At 43.0% G+C, this 17,354-nt stretch overlaps 1 protein-coding gene across 1 annotated transcript in view; it reads left to right on the top strand.

Annotated features, from left to right (window-relative positions):
- Positions 1–4,814: 4,814 nt before the first annotated feature.
- Positions 4,815–17,354, top strand: part of LOC309567347 (C3a anaphylatoxin chemotactic receptor-like) — a gene marked incomplete at its 3' end in the record, with an annotated part of 122,129 nt that continues 109,589 nt past the window's right edge. Inside the window, exon 1 of the mRNA XM_082272762.1 lies at positions 4,815–4,933. Coding sequence (XP_082128888.1) covers positions 4,886–4,933 — 48 coding nt within the window. The 5' untranslated portion in view covers positions 4,815–4,885. The remainder of the gene's footprint in view (positions 4,934–17,354) is intronic.

Here is a 17,354-nt window from a genome sequence, read left to right as displayed (position 1 = left end):
ACTATGGCTATTGCCATTTGAACTAGTTTTAATAAACCTTTTTTTGCTTTTATCATACTTACAGGTGTCACTGGATCACTCTTCAGTGGATGTACTTGCCATGGCATCTGCACTTTACTCCAACGGTCCTGTTTAGCGCTTTTTAGTGGTCTTTTGCGCTTTGTTTATTAATTTGGATTGCTTCCTTTAGACCGGAAGTTGATGAGGAATTATGGTAAAGATCTAATACATTTCTTTCCCACACAACCATTTAACCACTTAAGCCCCGGAAGATTTTACCCCCTTCCTGACCAGGGCATATTTTGCGATTTGGCACTGCGTGACTTTAACGGACAATTGCGGAGTCGTGCGACGCTGTACCTAAACTAATTTGATGACCTTTTTTTCCACAAACAGAGCTTTCTTTTGGTGGTATTTGATCACCTGTGCGATTTTTTGATCATGCACTATAAACAAAAAAAGAGCGTAAATTTTGCAAAAATAACAATATTTTTCACATTTTTTTATATGAAATTCCCCCCCCCCCAAAAAATGTAAAAATCAACATTTTTTAACATTTTCGGCCAATTTGTTTTATGCTACATATGTTTGGTAAAAAAAATCGCAAAAAGCGTATTTTGATTGGTTTGTGCAAAAGTTATCGCGTTTACTAACAAAGGGAATGATTTTTGTCATTTTTGTTGTTTTTTTTTTAACGCATAATGGCGGCGATCTGCAATTTTTTTTGCGGGACTGCGACATTGCGGCGGACAGATCAGACCCTTGACTGACTTTTTTGACACTTTTGGGGTTACCAGTGACATTTCTACAGTAATCAGTGCTATACATATGCACTGTTACTGTAAAATTACACTGGCAGTGAAGGGGTTAACTTTTTTTGAGAGGGAGGGGTGGTGTGTGTCCCTATGGGCGGGATTCTAACTGTGATTGGCTGTGGCTTGAGCTGTAGGAACAATGATCAATGGTCCTACATAGTAGAACCATATGATCACTGTTTCTACACAGGGGAGAATGACAGGTGGCTTGTTTACACTAGCCGCCTGCCTTTCTCCCTCTGCAGCGACGATCGCCGAGTGACCGGCGGACATCGGGTCCGCCGGTCACACGCGCGGGGGGGGGGGGTCCGTGACCGCGTGGGAGCGTGCCTCCGGCGGTGCGCGCTCGCTCCCCAGAGCCTCACAGGCTAGTGACTTTTATATACGTCACTTTGCCTGTGAGGGGCTGACCGCCGCAGTATATTTACTTGCGGCGGTCGGCAAGTGGTTAAATCTCTCAGCAGGGGAAAAACTTGCTGGAATCGCCTCAATGACCCAAGCTCTGAGATCCTCTGTGTATTTTCAATGCTGTTGTAGAAATTTTATTAGGACTAGTGTGGACATTTTTCAGGATGTGTTTTATTCAGCTTGTCATTATGGCTCCTGTTGTCGCTTTGCTTCCAATATGCTCATTTGAGCGTGTGCGGGCGAACTGGCATGAGGAAAGACTACTGGTGGTGAAAACCTTCCCTTAGATGTGTAGAAGCATTTGCTCTACATAGACATATCCGCCTGTGAACACCCCATGCACTATGCGCGGGTCTGTTTGCCGGTAGAGATCTATGTGTATTACGGTGTGAAATTCAAGGTTAAAGCAGCAAGGATATGACCACCAGTGGGGGGGCCCCTGTGTAATGTGCAGATTTGGTTCGCTCGGCGGGTATATGTTTGCTCTGTGAAGTCAATATAGTTTTAATATCTACCTGCCTTTATGAAGGGATACATGCTCATGTCTTTCTACTGTGCCTGATCACCATAGTGGAAAAAGCATGACTCTTTCCCTGCAGCTAGCCTCACGTCTATGGGAATAGTAGTATAATCCTATTAGGCATTGTTCTCTGAGCCTTGCTGAGTGGGATTCACGCCAGTAGTAGTGGCGGGAATGCCTGCACGAGTTTTATCAGAGCAGCGTTCACGGTTCTATGCGCTGGTTTTATTGTGTAGTGTTAGGCGCAAATTCCGCACGTGGGTTTCATTGTTAACTACAGTGTGCGAATTTCCATACACCAATGGGGGGAAGCCGTGCACGCTGTTCTGCTCATTCACGATCGCGTACTCCCCCTTTCTATTGTATATTTGAATGTTTACAGGTGTGTCATTGGCTGATTCTATGTGAGTAACTTATGTCATGTGACTGTACATTTGGAACTGATTGGCTGATGTATAGCCATCACTTCCTGCTGTTATTCCTGTGTTGTCCCATAAATAAACAGAGCTCAATGGTTTTAGGCAGGACATTCTGTCGAGCATCCAATATGATAACAGCCTGTGTGTCTGTATTACTGGGTACTGCTGATCACGCTCCATTACCTTTTACAAAAGAGCTGAGAACTGTGCATTTTAGCACAACAGGAATAATTGCCCTTGACATATAATAATATCCAAAAGTGCACTTATTAGCGCAATGGAGTTACTTGCGCATCAAGCGTACAATGAGATCCAAGACAATGCTTTTCCACAAAATGTCTGAGTACGCTATGTTCTATGTTGTCCTGCACAGTAAATCTGCGGTGTTCACCAAATCGTGCACGTAATGTTCTGGTAGTGTGACCCATATACAGCAAGCCGCAGGGGCATTGTAGACAATATACCACAAATTCTGTCAAGCAGTTATGGAACCTGGAGAGTTATATGTTTTCGTACCATGGGAGAAAGTTTTCTTTCCATGTTGTACAAATGCATAAATAAAAGACATTCAATCTTTTTGCACTGAAACATACCCACTGTATTATTAAAAAAGAACCCCTCTCCTTTAATGGTATGTTTGTGTCTGGTATTTAGTTAAATAGGGGGAATTCTGCTGTTGGGGGCTCTGTATGCGAACCTAGGAGTTTTTGGCAACTGAAATTTGCCAACATTTCCCACAAAATTCCAGAGATGCCTTCTAGTGTTGTGCATCCAGCAAGCCAATTAGGCGTGGCACATTAATTTAAAATGGGCATAGCTATAAAGGCTAATCCTTAGCCTATTGTACAACTAAATTCTAAAACACTGTGTGTGCAGAAAGATGCATCATAATAAGGACAGAAAGAAATCTAAGAAGATATTGTTCATTAGTAGAAATTATTTATGTTTGCCCCAAGATCCCTATGTTTGCCCCAAGATCCCTGTTGTAGCAAATGTAACCAACCCCAAGGGAACCTGATACATCTTCTGTGGTGCTGCCCCAAACTCAAACTATATTTGTCAGAGGTTATTACAACTCTCAATACTGTAATGGGGTCCTCACTTAGTGTTGATCCCTAGTATCATGGAAAACTTCGACTTCTAAATAACAATAGCCTTCAGAGAAGATTCCTCCATCTGTGGATAGGGGAGTCGAGTGATTTTCCTCTTTCAGGGCTGATCAAGAGAAATTTTCATGTGTATGGCTAGCCTTAGTCTGTACAATCTATTTAAAGTATGGCAATCCAACAATACAGTGATAAAAAACACACACTTCAGACACATTTGGCATTAAATATCTAGAAAACATAATTTGACAATGACAATTCTGCCGAGTACTGCAACATCTGTTGTGATTGCTGATGGGTTGTAGGTTTTTGTAGGTGGTAAAAAAACCTGTGTAATAAAATTGTTTAGGAAGAATTACACCGTGGAAAATTCAGAATCATGTAGAGCAAAGCTGGAAATCTTTTGCATGTACTTTATGTAGTGGAGGATCTTACACTGACTACCAATGTAATGGGGAATTTACACTGACCACCAATGTAACAGGATTTTTCACCAACCACCAGTATAAAGGGGGGTTTCTACCCTGTAAGGAGGAATTTACACTGGCAAACAACTTAAGGGGGGATTTCTACATTGACTACCAACGTAAGGGGAAATTTACAATGACCACCAATGCAAGGGGGAATTTACACTGACAACCAATGTAAGGCAGGATTTCTACACTGACCCCCGTTGTAACAGGGACACAGACCCCAACCCTTGCCTGCTTTTTTGCTAATCTCTGAAACCTTATTTATCCCCTCTCAGTACACCTTTGCATCCTAAATCCCCCTACTAACCTCTGTACCCTAGCTCCCCACTCTGCTAACCTCTGTATGCCAAACCTCTCCTCTACTAACCTCTGCTCCACAAACCCCACCCTTGCTAACCTCTGCACTCCATAGTCCTCTCTGTTCAACTCTGTACCCCAAACCTACCCCTACAGTTGGTTTAAAATGGTTGTTAGAAATTATAATATCTCAGCTCCAGCTCAATTTAAAATCTAAAAAGACTAATGACTCGGAAACCACTACATATGTGAAGGAATGCCCTAGATCATTTTCTTTACAATGCTTGATAAATTGTATGACTGAGGAAGGAGGACCATCCCAAATGATCACTATGTCATCTATATAACAGCCAATACAAACAAATAAAAAATAAAGTAAAAATTGGTTTTTGTTCCAAATACTGTGGGACAGCCAATACTCCATTGTGAGGTTGGCATAGCTTAGTGTGAAATGTGTGCCCATACCTGTGCCCTTTACTTTATATTAGTATATTTTCAGTTTTTTTTTAAAGTTTATGATTGCTGGTATTTGTAGTTTTTAATTTTTTTAAAATATTTACTGTATATATGTTGCCACAGTCTATTCAAATTATACATTCACAACCCAATTTTCTGCCTTTGTTTACAGTAGGGTATACATAGTTTTAAGTATAGAGCTGCCATTAGACTTGAGAAAGTGGCTGTGTGCCCGAAAATGTTGTCTGCCGCCCCTCCTGCTATTCCACTGACAGCTGTGAGTTTCTCAAGTGCTTCAGCTCAGTCTGTATGCCGTGAGGCTCTCCTCTCTTGTCATATCAGAGGGAGCTTGGACTGCATAGACGGCTTGCTGTTTCACTCGATCTGCGGAATGTGCTTTGTTACAAACAGCTACATGCCACACCATCTGTTTCCACATGTAAGTGGCTGCATTGTTTTATTTCTCTTTTAAATTTCCTTTCTACTGATGCATCTCTGCTCCCTATTCTTCTAACTACATATTGCCTGTGCTTGTGGGATCTTCCTTGATCACCTATTAGGAGCAGCAGGATGCATTTAACCCCTTGAACGCAAGACACCAGCACTATCCTTATTGAAAACTGATCTAACTCTATATTTTTTGGACTTTTTTTGCACTGAATATTACTTTTGGACTTATCATTGCATCTTCACACAGACTGTATGACTGTTTTTTTTTTATAGTCTTGCCATGCTCTATTGATGACCTACAAATTGTATTTAGGCGCACCACAAGTTTTGCCTTTGCTTTATAGTAAGCTGTGACCTTTGAAAAGTGCCCTTTGAAAAAATAGCTAAATGTGGATATATAGTCCCTGTGTCCCAGGCAAACTGTTTTTTGCCACCCCCCCTCCTCCTATAACAGTCAATTAACCTTAGTATAAAACCAAAAACACCAGACAAAACAGCCAAACAAGGCATACTGGGCTGAAAATGAGAGTTTGCAAACTATGGATCAGTTCCCATGGAGGAAAGTAAGGAAGATTGTCAACTTGCTCCTTTGATTTGCTATGTTGCCTATGATTGGGAGTTATGTGTTGCTGCCTCTAATGTAATTTGTTTAGCTAAAATTTGTATTTATTCTTCAGTTTTTCACATTAAAGACCAAAATTACATTTATATACTTTTTTTTTTTTAACTGCAATATTTTATATGGATTTTTTTCAAAATATTTATAATAGTTGCCTTAACAGTTCTACAGAATTTGTTTCTTCATTTCCAGTATTACATCATAATCCCAATGTCGACTTTAATCAGTCGGTCTTGGGTACAGGTATATCCCCATGCCCCATGCATTAAGATTACTGTGCATCATATACGTAAGTTGTTTCTCCTTATAGAAGATCATGCTAATGCTGCCAATAATCAGTGATGGGACTTTTTTTCCCTAAAACAATATTTAGAACTTAATACTACACCTCCAGATCTGAGAATCACTAAACACTGTGATTAAGAGCCAGTTCACATTACTGCGACCAGAAATTCGCCCAATGAAGGAGCGACTTTTTAGCGTGACTTTGAAGAGACTTGTTTAGAGACTTGGAAGAGACTTGTGCACTACTTTGAAGAGACTTAAATGATAGGCGACTTTGTCTGTGGGGAATGCCTGGCTAATCTTTTTCTTCTTCCTGGAAAGTCTGATAACAAGTTGCTTGAAAATAGATAAGGATCCAACTTAGAGGCGACTTCCATTGAAGTCTATGTGCACAAGTCGGATAGAGGTCGCCTTGAAGTAGTACAGGAACCTTTTCTGAAGTCGGAGCGACTTCAGTAGTGCATATTAAGACGGCTCTCATTCATTTACATTGAATTTGTGATGACAAGAGACTTGGGGGGACTTGAGGGCACACAAGTCGTGTCCCAAGTCGGAGTAGTGTGAACGGGCTCTTAGACTAAAATCTAAAAAAAAAGGGGGGTGGGGAGAAGGGGTTGAGGGAAGAAGGGGTTGAGGGAGGGAGGACTCAGGGGGATAATATGAGTTTGTAATACGGAAGAATTTTCTTTTTCTTATTATTGTGTGTTAAATTTAAATGAGACTCAATAAAAATCTTTAAAAAAAAGTATAATCTATACACAGAAAAGGTAGATAGGTGGGGGGCGTTTGTGATAATGCTTTCATGTAGGGTGCCACATCAAATAAAATGCTTTAGTGCCAAAAAGTAAAAAAAAAAAAAAAACAAGGAATGTGAGCAACTCTTTCTATCTTAGAACGGGTTAAGTTTATAATCCAGCGGAGGGAAAAGAAAAATTAGAGTTCTACCACATAAAACTTTCGTCCCTTGCGAGGGACATAGAGAGTTTTGTTACATCTCAATTGTTTTTACAAGGGGCTTCTTATTTTAATAGTGAAAATAAAAAGGTTTGAGAATTCCATTAAATAATATGAAAGTGGACAAACTAAGGAGAGACCTAAATGATTATCAGGGAGAGTCTTCTCATGGAAATGGTCCAAGTTGAATTCTAACATATGCCCTAGGCTATCTGCACTTAATATTGTATTGCTAATGAGTTTAAAACCAGTTCCCAATTTTGAATTTGGACATATAAGGAGGTACAAATATAGAACTTTGAAACAAAAAGGCAAACACAATCATACAGGGCTTCCTAGGACAACTGTTGGTGGTTCCAATTTAGTATTAAATCGAGAGAGGACTATCTCAAAATACCATTGCAATACTACCATAGAAAAAACATCTCCTATTGTTTCTAGGGATTCTAATATCCCAAGCAATCCAACCGTTCAGTCCCCCAAGGATATAGTATTGTCCAACTCGTTACCCTCTTCTACCTTCCTCAACCGACAGGAGGAGAGACAGCCGTCACCCACCTCCGGGGACTTGGCTTCCCACCCAAAGACACCCTGTCACATGTGCCCTTGGCTTTTATAACATATTCCAGGATGCACCACTGTTTGTTCCAGCCCACTGGGATAGTTACAAAACCTGTGAGTCACTGGCTGGGTTTCCTCCACTGTCCAACAGGCTCCCCTATTGGATGCAGTGGGGACACTCCCTCAGACCAGATGAATCACACATGGACAGTTGCAACAGGCAGAACTACTGATCAGGATCCCCTGATAAGCAGATGGAGCAGACTATGTTTTCTTCCTAGCACCTATCTAGGAGGGTGCTACACATGTGTTGTGCGTTAAGAGATGGTATTCTGCATACCGGTTATAACGAGTGGTTATCTGAGTTACTTTTGCCTTTCTATCATCTCGAACCAGTCTGCCCATTCCCCTCTTTTTTGGACCATTCTCTGTAAACCCTAGGGATGGCTGTGTGTGAAAATCCCAGTAGATCAGCAGTTTTTGAAATACTCAGATCAGCCCATCTGGCACCAACAACCATGCCATGTTCAAAGTCACTTAAATCCCCTTTCTTCCCCATTCTGGTGCTCAGTTTGAACTGAAGTCACCTTCATCACATCTAGATGCCTAAATTCATTGAGTTGCTTCCATGTGATTAGCTGATTAGCAATTTGTGTTACCAAGCAAATGAACAGGCGTACCTAATAAAGTGGCCGGTGAGTGCATATGCCCTCTGTCCCCCGAGGAAATGTTTTGTGCCACCAGATCCCCCTCCCACACCAGTCAACTTGATAACCTTAGTTTGGCATTAATAACACCAGACATAAGAGCCACACAAGAATAGAGGGGCTGAAAAAAAGAGTTCGCACACTATTGGGTTGATTTACTAATATTGGAGACTGCAAAATCTGGTGCAGCTCTGTAAAGAAACCAATCTGCTTCCAGTTTTTTTTTTTTTTGGCAAAGCTTAATTGAACAAGCTGCAGTTAGAAACTGACTGGTTACCATGCACAGCTGCAACATATTTTGCACTCTCCAGTTTTAGTAAATCAACCCTAATGACTCAGTACACATAGAGAAAAGTTTGATTATAGGTGTATAAAGCCAATTAGCAACATGGTTTGTTGGTGGCTGTGTGCTGGCACTGGTAACCTTGTCACCCTATGCTGAGACCTACGTGGTAGGGATCGACCGATATAGTTTTTTTATTGCCGATACCGATATTTTGGTCTTCGTGTATGGGTATCGGCCGATATGGGCCGATATTTTCATACATTTAAAAAAAGTTTTATTTTTTTTACTTGACAGGTACTCTTGTGGTGTCCAAATTCCTCCTCTGCACCAAGTTTGCCTGTTTTGAATACTGTAATTTTTTTGAATCTTGATATCACTTCCGGGTTTTTGCATGGAGACCTGATCAGAGCCGAATGCGACTTTGATCGGGTCTTTGGCGGCCGTGCAGGCTGGTTGCCCAGGTTTCCCAGGGGGACGGGAGACCTGGGCAAGCCGCGGAAGGCGGCGGGGGGGCCGTCCCATCCTGCTCCTTGTAATGACAGCCGAGCAGCTTCTCAGCCACATCGGTTGTCATTACAAGACAGCCGACCGTTGGCTATGGACGCCTGTACTGGGGTGATGCCTCTAGCTGCAGGCATCACTCCGGTACAGCACTTTTCAAAATATCGGTAATACCTGTAACCTCTGGGGCCGATTTTGATATATTGGGGAAAGTGCATATCGGCTCTCGATATATCGGCTTTGCCGATAAACGGTCGATCCCTACTATGTGGGCTATACAGAAATCAGGCCCTGAGGGTAGCCAGTACACAAAGACAAGGTGACCAATTCACTAAGATATAAAATCCAAGTCCTTCCACAAAATTTCCAATACTGAGCAACTCCAAACAGTGTGGTATCATTTGTTATCAGCATGCCATTTTGGCAAATTCTTAGATGCCATTTTATTTTCGGTTTCTAGTTTCTTTGCAAACAACTGTCATAGGACATGACTGTAATTCTCAAACCCAAAGAAAGTGAAACATGAAGAAGGAAGGAATATGTTAAAGAGAAGTGGTCAGAGATTTACAGGGCTGTCCTGCTAATGAATGTAAAGCATAACTGACAATACAATGATACTATAAAAAAAATCTTCACTTTATGTAGATTTTTATATTTGTTTTTTTGTAAACAGTACCCAATTACACCTAAGGAGCATAGCCGAAAAGTGTGATAATAGCAACCATCCCGTATAAGTTCATTCTTCTTGTCTGATCATTCACCAATTTAAAAAAAAAAACATTTGGAACCCCTTTTTTACTCACCACCACCAATGTCCCTCTCTGGTACCACTTCCTGGAGTGATGAGTGGTTATCCAATGTTGCAGTCTGTATCTACACCTACCAATCACCTATTCATTCCTTCGCCAAGAGAACCCTGCCGCTAGACAGCCAATAGGAAGTGTCTATGTCACCCAGACAGTAACATGGACACCTAAAGAAGTACCTTCCTCTTCTGCAGTGAAGAAGAGAGGAGACCCCCAGCCTGGTGGGTTAGATGACCACAGATTTAGGAAAGTAAAAGGATCTTTTAAATTTGAATTTTGTTAAAGTATTATAGTGATTAGTTGGTGGGGGTGGAAGGATTGGGTGGGTTACTGCCTAGAAACCAGCTTTAATCACTTGCCTACTGGGCACTTTTACCCCCTTCCTGCCCAGGCCAATTTTCAGCACTCAAAAAGCAATAATTCTCTCGCGCTCAGGTGGTATGTAACAAAGGATGATTAATCTCCTGATGTCTTTATAGGCACCACTCAAGGTCTTGCCGCCCCCTCAGGGCCAAGGGTATCCAATACACTGAAAAACAAACAACAAGAGAGGGGCGCACCGACCTCGTGCATTACCACTAAAAACATTTATTAAAATCCGAAAGCAACATACATTGTACTCACAAACAATTGGTGATTACATGCATGTAAAAACAATGGAACCGATCGTCTCCAAAGAAGCCAGGGCACTCCTGTGGTGCTGGATGACGTGCTGGTGTCCGCATGAATCTGACTCCGTTGACGCGTTTAGAGGGAGGACCCTCTTCCTCAGAGCCAAAAAGTGCCACACTATGGTACTCCCATGATATCCTCCCAGGAAAATAGGGTTTCCACCTGGCCGTTGTATTACAATAGGCTGGGCCAGAAGGGGTTCAAGCAGACCTTTACTAAAAGTGAAAGTGTCGCAAAACCTCCTCCCCACCCCCGCCCTAACACTTTTAAATACTCACTCCCACTTCCTAAATTGTCACAAAGGCGAAAATGTCGTCCACTTGGGACCAACCTCTGCCTATACCCCCCCGTCCACAGTCTCCTGGGACACGTCTCAGGAGGTTACAGGACCAGTTCCAGAGTGCCGTGCAGTGAGTAGCCAGTTGTGAGTGCTCAGGAATTCAAAGTTGGGTTCCAAATCCAAGATGTCAGTGCTGGGGACCCAAAGTGGTAAGAAGGAAACAATGCAGGAAGCCAATTATGCAGGAAGACAGTGCTGGCCTCCAGGGACTGGTACATACCCCTTGACATTTTCCACATTTTTTCATGTAACAATGAAAAATGTAAATGTATTTTAATGGGATTTTATGTGATAGACCAACTCAAAGTGGCACATAATTGTAAAGTGGAAGGAAAATGATAAATGGTTTTCAAAAGTTTTTACAAATAAATATCTGAAAAGTGTGGTGTGGATTTGTATTCAGCCCCCCTGAGTCAATACTTTGTAGAACCACCTTTCGCTGCAATTACAGCTGCAAGTCTTTTGGGGGATGTCTCTGTCAGCTTTGCACATCTAGAGAGTGAATTTTTCTGCCCATTCTTCTTTGAAAAATAGCTCAAGCTCTGTCAGATTGGATGGAGAGCGTCTGTGAACAGCAAGTTTCAAGTCTTGCCACAGATTGTCAATTGGATTGAGGTCTGAACTTTGACTGGGCCATTCTAACACATGAATATGTTTTGATCTAAACCATTCCATTGTAGCTCTGGCTGTATGTTTAGGGTCGTTGTCTTGCTGGAAGGGGAACCTGCACCCCAGTCTCAAGTCTTTTGCAGTCTCTAACAGGTTTTCTTCTAAGATTGCCCTGTGTTTGGCTCCATCCATCTTCCCATCAACTCTGACTAGCTTCCCTGTCCCTGCCGAAGAAAAGCATCCCCACAACATGATGCTACCACCACCATGTTTCACGGTGGGAATGGAGTGTTCAGGGTAATGTGCAGTGTTAGTTTTCCGCCACACATTGTGTTTTACTTTTAGGCCAAAAAGTTTAATTTTGGTCACATCTGACCAGAGCCCCTTCTTCCACGTTTGCTGTGTCCCCCACATGGCTTCTCGCACACTGAAAACAGGACTTCTTATGGCTTTCTTTCAACAAAGGCTTTCTTCTTGCCACTTTTCCATAAAGGCCAGATTTGAGGAGTGCAGTCCTGTGGACCGATTTTCCCACCTGAGCTGTGGATCTCTGCAGCTCCTCCAGAGTTATCATGGGCCTCTTGGCTGCTTCTCTGATTAATGTTCTCCTTTCCCAGCCTGTCAGTTTAGGTGGACGGCCATGTCTTGGTAGGTTTGTAGTTGTGCCATTCTCTTTCCATTTCTGGATGAAGGATTGATCAATGCTCCGTGAGATGTTCAATGCTTGGGATATTTTTTATAACCTAACCCTGCTTTAAACTTCTCCACAATTTTATAACTGACCTGTCTGGGATGTTCCTTGGCCTTCATGATGCTGTTTGTTCACTAAGGTTCTCTAACAAACCTCTGAGGGCTTTTCACAGAACAGCTGTATTTATACTGAGATTAAATTACACACAGGTGGACTCTTTTTACTAATTAAATCTGAAAGTTGAAAAAGGAGACACCAGCACACAGCCGTCCTCGCATTATACTGTTTATTTAAATATGGAACACATGACTAGCAAATACACTTACATTTCCTCTACTGGTGACAGGCACATCAGAATTCTCCTTCTTCCCCTCTCCCTCTCGGATGGCCCTTCAGTATGTGTGTGAAGTTCGGAAACCGCAGTGCAGTGTCTGGCAATCCGACACCTCCCTGCCAGGTTCCGGCGTTCACAGCCCAGTGCGCCTGAGCACGGACCCGCAGGCTATTCACATCTGCGCATGGGTGCCACAGCCGCGGCCCTGCCGGAAGCCTCTGGGTGGCACAAGGGTACGGATAGGAACAAGGTGATGCTATAAGGTTGCTAAGACAACACGTTTCGGAGGCGGAGCCTCCTTCAGGACCACTAGCAAACTGTGGAGTATTCGTCGGATCAGCGCATGAACTGGTGAAATATCACATTTTTGTGTATATTGTTTTATTTTGGTTTTTTACTAATTAGGTGACTTCTGAAGGCAATTGGGTCCACTAGATTTTAGTTAGGGGAACCAGAGTAAAGGGGCTCAACACAAATGCACGCCACACTTTTCAGATATTTAATGTAAAAAAATTTAAAAACCATTTATCATTTTCCTTCCACTTCACAATTATGTGCCATTTTGTATTGGACTATCACATAAAATCCCAATAAAAAACATTTACAATTTTGGTTGTCACATGACAAAATGTAGAAAATTTTAAGGGGTATGAATACTTTTTTAGGGCACTGTAAGTACCTGATTTTTTAAAGTCAGCAGCTCTGTTTTTAAAAAAGAGTGTAGTTGCTCTTTAACCATCAGTTTTACTACCAAGGATCTTGCAACTGAATAGCCCTACTTGTCATGCACAGAGTGGCTAGGTTTGCATTTGGGAGCAGGCCTTGCCATCCTCTGAAAAGCGATCACTTTTTTGAAGCATTTGACAGGCGGTGAGGAGGCAATATGTCTTTTCCTCATCACCGATTTAATCCTGTAAAGCCTGCACCCCAGCAATACAACTATGTGTATTGCATGCAGTTTTCCGGTGGTTGTGGTGCAACCCTGTTTACTTGAGGCATACAGGAGGTATTGCATTTTTGCCATGGTAATAAAGCCATTGTGTAACCCCATTCAGCTACCTTTCCAGCTTAAGGGGGGTGGTCAGGGGTGGGAATAACTTGGCTTAACCACCTAGTTTTACTACTCCATGACTGCACTGCACATTGGAAGCCAATTAAAGTAAACCAGCCACAAACCTGGAAAAATGACATACAATGGAAAAATGTGTAGCACTCCCCCGTAGGGACTGCTGGATATTGCCTTGATGGGACCCCCTGGTTACCAGCACACAATCATGATTAACCCTAACCCTAACCCTCTAACCCTAACACTCTAACCCTAACCCCTAACCCTAACCCTTGCTTCCATGGGCTCGGCACAGTAATAAACAGTCTAGGGGTGTTGGTTTTGTTTGTTTATTTTATAGTTGGGATGGGAGAAGGGAATAGTGGGATACTCAAATTGAACTATTCACCACATTTGAGGACGACTTCTATCTTCAAATCTGTACTGGTAGAGATAGAACAGCCAGGCTGTTAATTCACCCTACCACTGGGATGAATGGGGTTCAGTCTTTTGTTTTCTTTACCCTCTCTAACAAGTAGACTTGACGGACGATCACCTATCTTCAGGACACTCTCACTAGCATCCTCTTCCTACTGACACCCGTCCACTAAATATCGTATGAGCAGGGGTGGCCCCCCTCAGGTCAGGCCCTTTGACACAAGTTCGAGTACTCACGATACTGCAGAAACAGGACCTCCAATGTCTCCTCTCTTAGCTTCCCTGGACCTCTGGGTTCAGCTCCTATCGACCACTCCTCCGGCCCACAGAACGACCTCCCGAGACTGCATGGCACCTCCAGAGAGGAGGAGGCAGCCTCCCCCTCCCTCCGAGACTCCACTCCCCTATGAAAGACCTTGAGCACATGTGCTCCTGGCTTTTATACAGTATCCCAACATGCACCGAGGCGTCCCGCCCTCTGACAATCATCAGGACTGTATCAAAAGCCTATGCACCCATTTATCAGGTTTCCTCCCACTGTCAAGTAGCAGCTGGTGCTCCATGGCCCGTGGGGGGGGGGCGCCGTCAGAAGGGCTGCACCATACTACCCCCCCAGACCACACCAGGCCGCACACCATATCACCAACCACCCCCCACCGCCGGCTCACTCACCTTGGCTGGATATGTAGAGGGAGGGCAGGCAGCAGCAGCACAAGGCAGTGGCGGCGGCTTCAGCTTCGACTTCTTCCCCCTGTCTTCTGCATCTCCTCCCTCCTCCTTCATGGCCAATGGCATGGATTCTCCTTTTGGCCAATCGGGAAACGGGTCTCGGACCCGCTTCCTGATTGGCCATGAGGAGGATCCCTGTCACATTAGCGAATATTCATTCGCTATTGTCACACAACTGGATGGGTTGGGGCGCAGTCCCCTGCGCCCCGAGTCCACCCTTTTTTTTTTTTTTTTGCCTAATCACATGCTGAAAAAAAAGCCCCATTGAACTCCATGCGTCCGGCGCCCCACATGTAGATTAGGACGCATGGATGGGGGGGCGGCGCCCCTGTGCCCCCAATGTACCAGCCACCATTGCCACTGTCCAAAATGCCTCCCTATTGGACCAGTGTGAAACACTCTCCAGACTGAATTAATTGCATACTGAGCACAATGAGCAGACCTCACTAACAGATCCTGCTCTCTGGTAGGCAGAAAACAATATAGATTTACCTGCAGCTCCTCTGGTAAGCAGACAGAGCTCAAAACTATACTCTCTCACTAGCACCTACCTAGGAGGGTGCTACAGACGCATAATCAAAGATTACCTTCCGGAGCACACAAAAATTCCAGGCAAACAGGAATCAGCAACTAAGGCAGAGATTTGCTGCTAAAGTTTTAAAGACACATAAAAAGTCAGGGATAGACTCAGCCCAGCAGGCTCCACCCATAATTAAAATATCACTTTTCGGTGGATTCGTACTCTAAACTTGAGAAGCACTTCAAAGTTAGTCCTAACTTCCCCAAGAGATTTTATTTGGTAGTTCAATACTTGGATGCTGCTTTCTACCACAACATTAAAAACAGTCTCCTCATTATTTTATTCTGTGGCTCTTCGGCTGCTTCCTTAGCAAAGAGCCTTTTACAGACCACAACTTTTTCCTTTAACCCTTATATTCACTACATAGTTGAGAATTCAGCTGAAGATCACTAATACTGAATAGCACAAAACTTTAATTTCAGCAAAAGTCTTCCCATATGATTATACAGTATGTATATTTGACATATTTTATGTGTAGTATTCACCTGTAAAATCCGAAAGCCGCGAGATTGCTGGGCACCACCATCTTGGACATAATTTCAACAGCTCCAAATCTGTCACTCAAGTGACACTTTATAGTGTTCCCCTTCTTTCTTCCCCCAGTAGCTACATCAAAGGAAGGTGAGGGGAGGAGTGGAGGAGCTAGGCCAGCACAAAGAATAATTAGACACTGCTAGAAGAGGAGAGGGCTATAATATGCATGGAGGGATGGGGCTATACTATAAGTTTGCCGTTCATTCCTGTTTTCCAGGGACAGTCCCTGTTGTGAAGGGTCTGTCCTTGGTAATCAGGAGTCCCCAGATCTGTCCCTGGGAGCCAGCTCCATAAAGTTGTCAGTGTGTAGGCTTCAACTCGTTACACTGCACAAGCAACAATTCAAAAGTGGCACTACTGGAGCACCCTGCATATGCATGTGGATTCATGCTGCCATGCATGTGCAGTCTGCTCTGTGCCATTTTTAATTTACTGCACAGTGTGATGAGTTAGAACCTGCACAATGCAAAGAGTACAATATACTACCTGATTTCCTGGGACAATATTTGGCTTTACCTAAACCCTGATCTCTTAATCCTGAACTCTGAACTCTCTGCATTGCCTAATCCTAGCCTCTGAACTTTCTATGTTACTTACTTGTGACCCCTGAATTGTGTGTGGTACTTAATCCTGTCCCCTGAACTCTGTACGTTAATTAATCCTGACCACTGAACTCCCTGCATTACCTATTCCTTATCCCTGAACTACCTGCCTTATCTATTCCTGATCCCTGAACTCTTTGTATTACTTACTACTGACCTCTGAATTCTGTGCATTACTTAATCCTGACTCCTAAACTCTGTGCATTAACTAATCCTGACCCTGAGTTCTCTCCGTTACCTAATCCTGACCCCTAAACTCTGTCCATTACTTAGTCCTGACCCCTGAAATCTGTCCATTACTTAATCCTGACCCCTGAATTCTGTGTATTACTTAATCCTGACCCCTGAACTCTGTGCATCACTTAATCCTGACCCCTGAACTCTGTGCATTACTTAATCCTGACCCCTGAACTCTGTCCATTGCTTAGTCCTGACCCCTGAATTCTGTCCATTACTTAATCCTGACCCCTGAACTCTGTGCATTACTTAATCCTGATCCCTGAAGTCTTTGTATTACTTACTACTGACCTCTGAATTCTGTGCATTACTTAATCCCGACTCCTAAACTCTGTGCATTAACTAATCCTGACCCTGAATTCTCTCTGTTACCTAATCCTGACCCCTGAACTCTGTGCATTACTTAGTCCTGACCCATGAATTCTGTCCATTACTTAACCCTAACCCCTGAATTATGTCCATTACTTATTCCTGACCCCTAAACTCTGTGCATTACCATATCCTGACCACTGAACTCTCTGCCTTACTTATTCCTGATCCCTGAACTCTTTATATGACTTACTCCTAACCCCTGAATTTTGTGTGTTACTTAATCCTGATTCCTAAACTCTGTGCATTAACTAATCCTGACCTCTGAACTCTGTGCATTCCTTAATCCTGACCTCTGAACTCTGTGCATTCCTTAATCCTAATCAATAAATTATCAGCGCAACCAACTAGTGAAAAAACCAAAGATGGCATAAACAATTGAAACAGCAAATTAATACTGGTGCAAATAAGTATACAAATATCAGTGCAATAATCCGGCTGCAAACACAAATTGTGTAACACCTCACAAATAATATGCAAATACCTATAAAAGTGCTGCACCAGAAATACT

The sequence above is a fragment of the Pelophylax lessonae genome (genome assembly GCF_965119305.1).
Source record: "Pelophylax lessonae genome assembly, chromosome: 11".
Classification (NCBI taxonomy): Eukaryota; Metazoa; Chordata; class Amphibia; order Anura; family Ranidae; genus Pelophylax; species Pelophylax lessonae.
The sequence above is the reverse complement of the archived record's forward strand: the minus strand, read 5'-3'. Positions and strand labels throughout refer to the sequence as shown.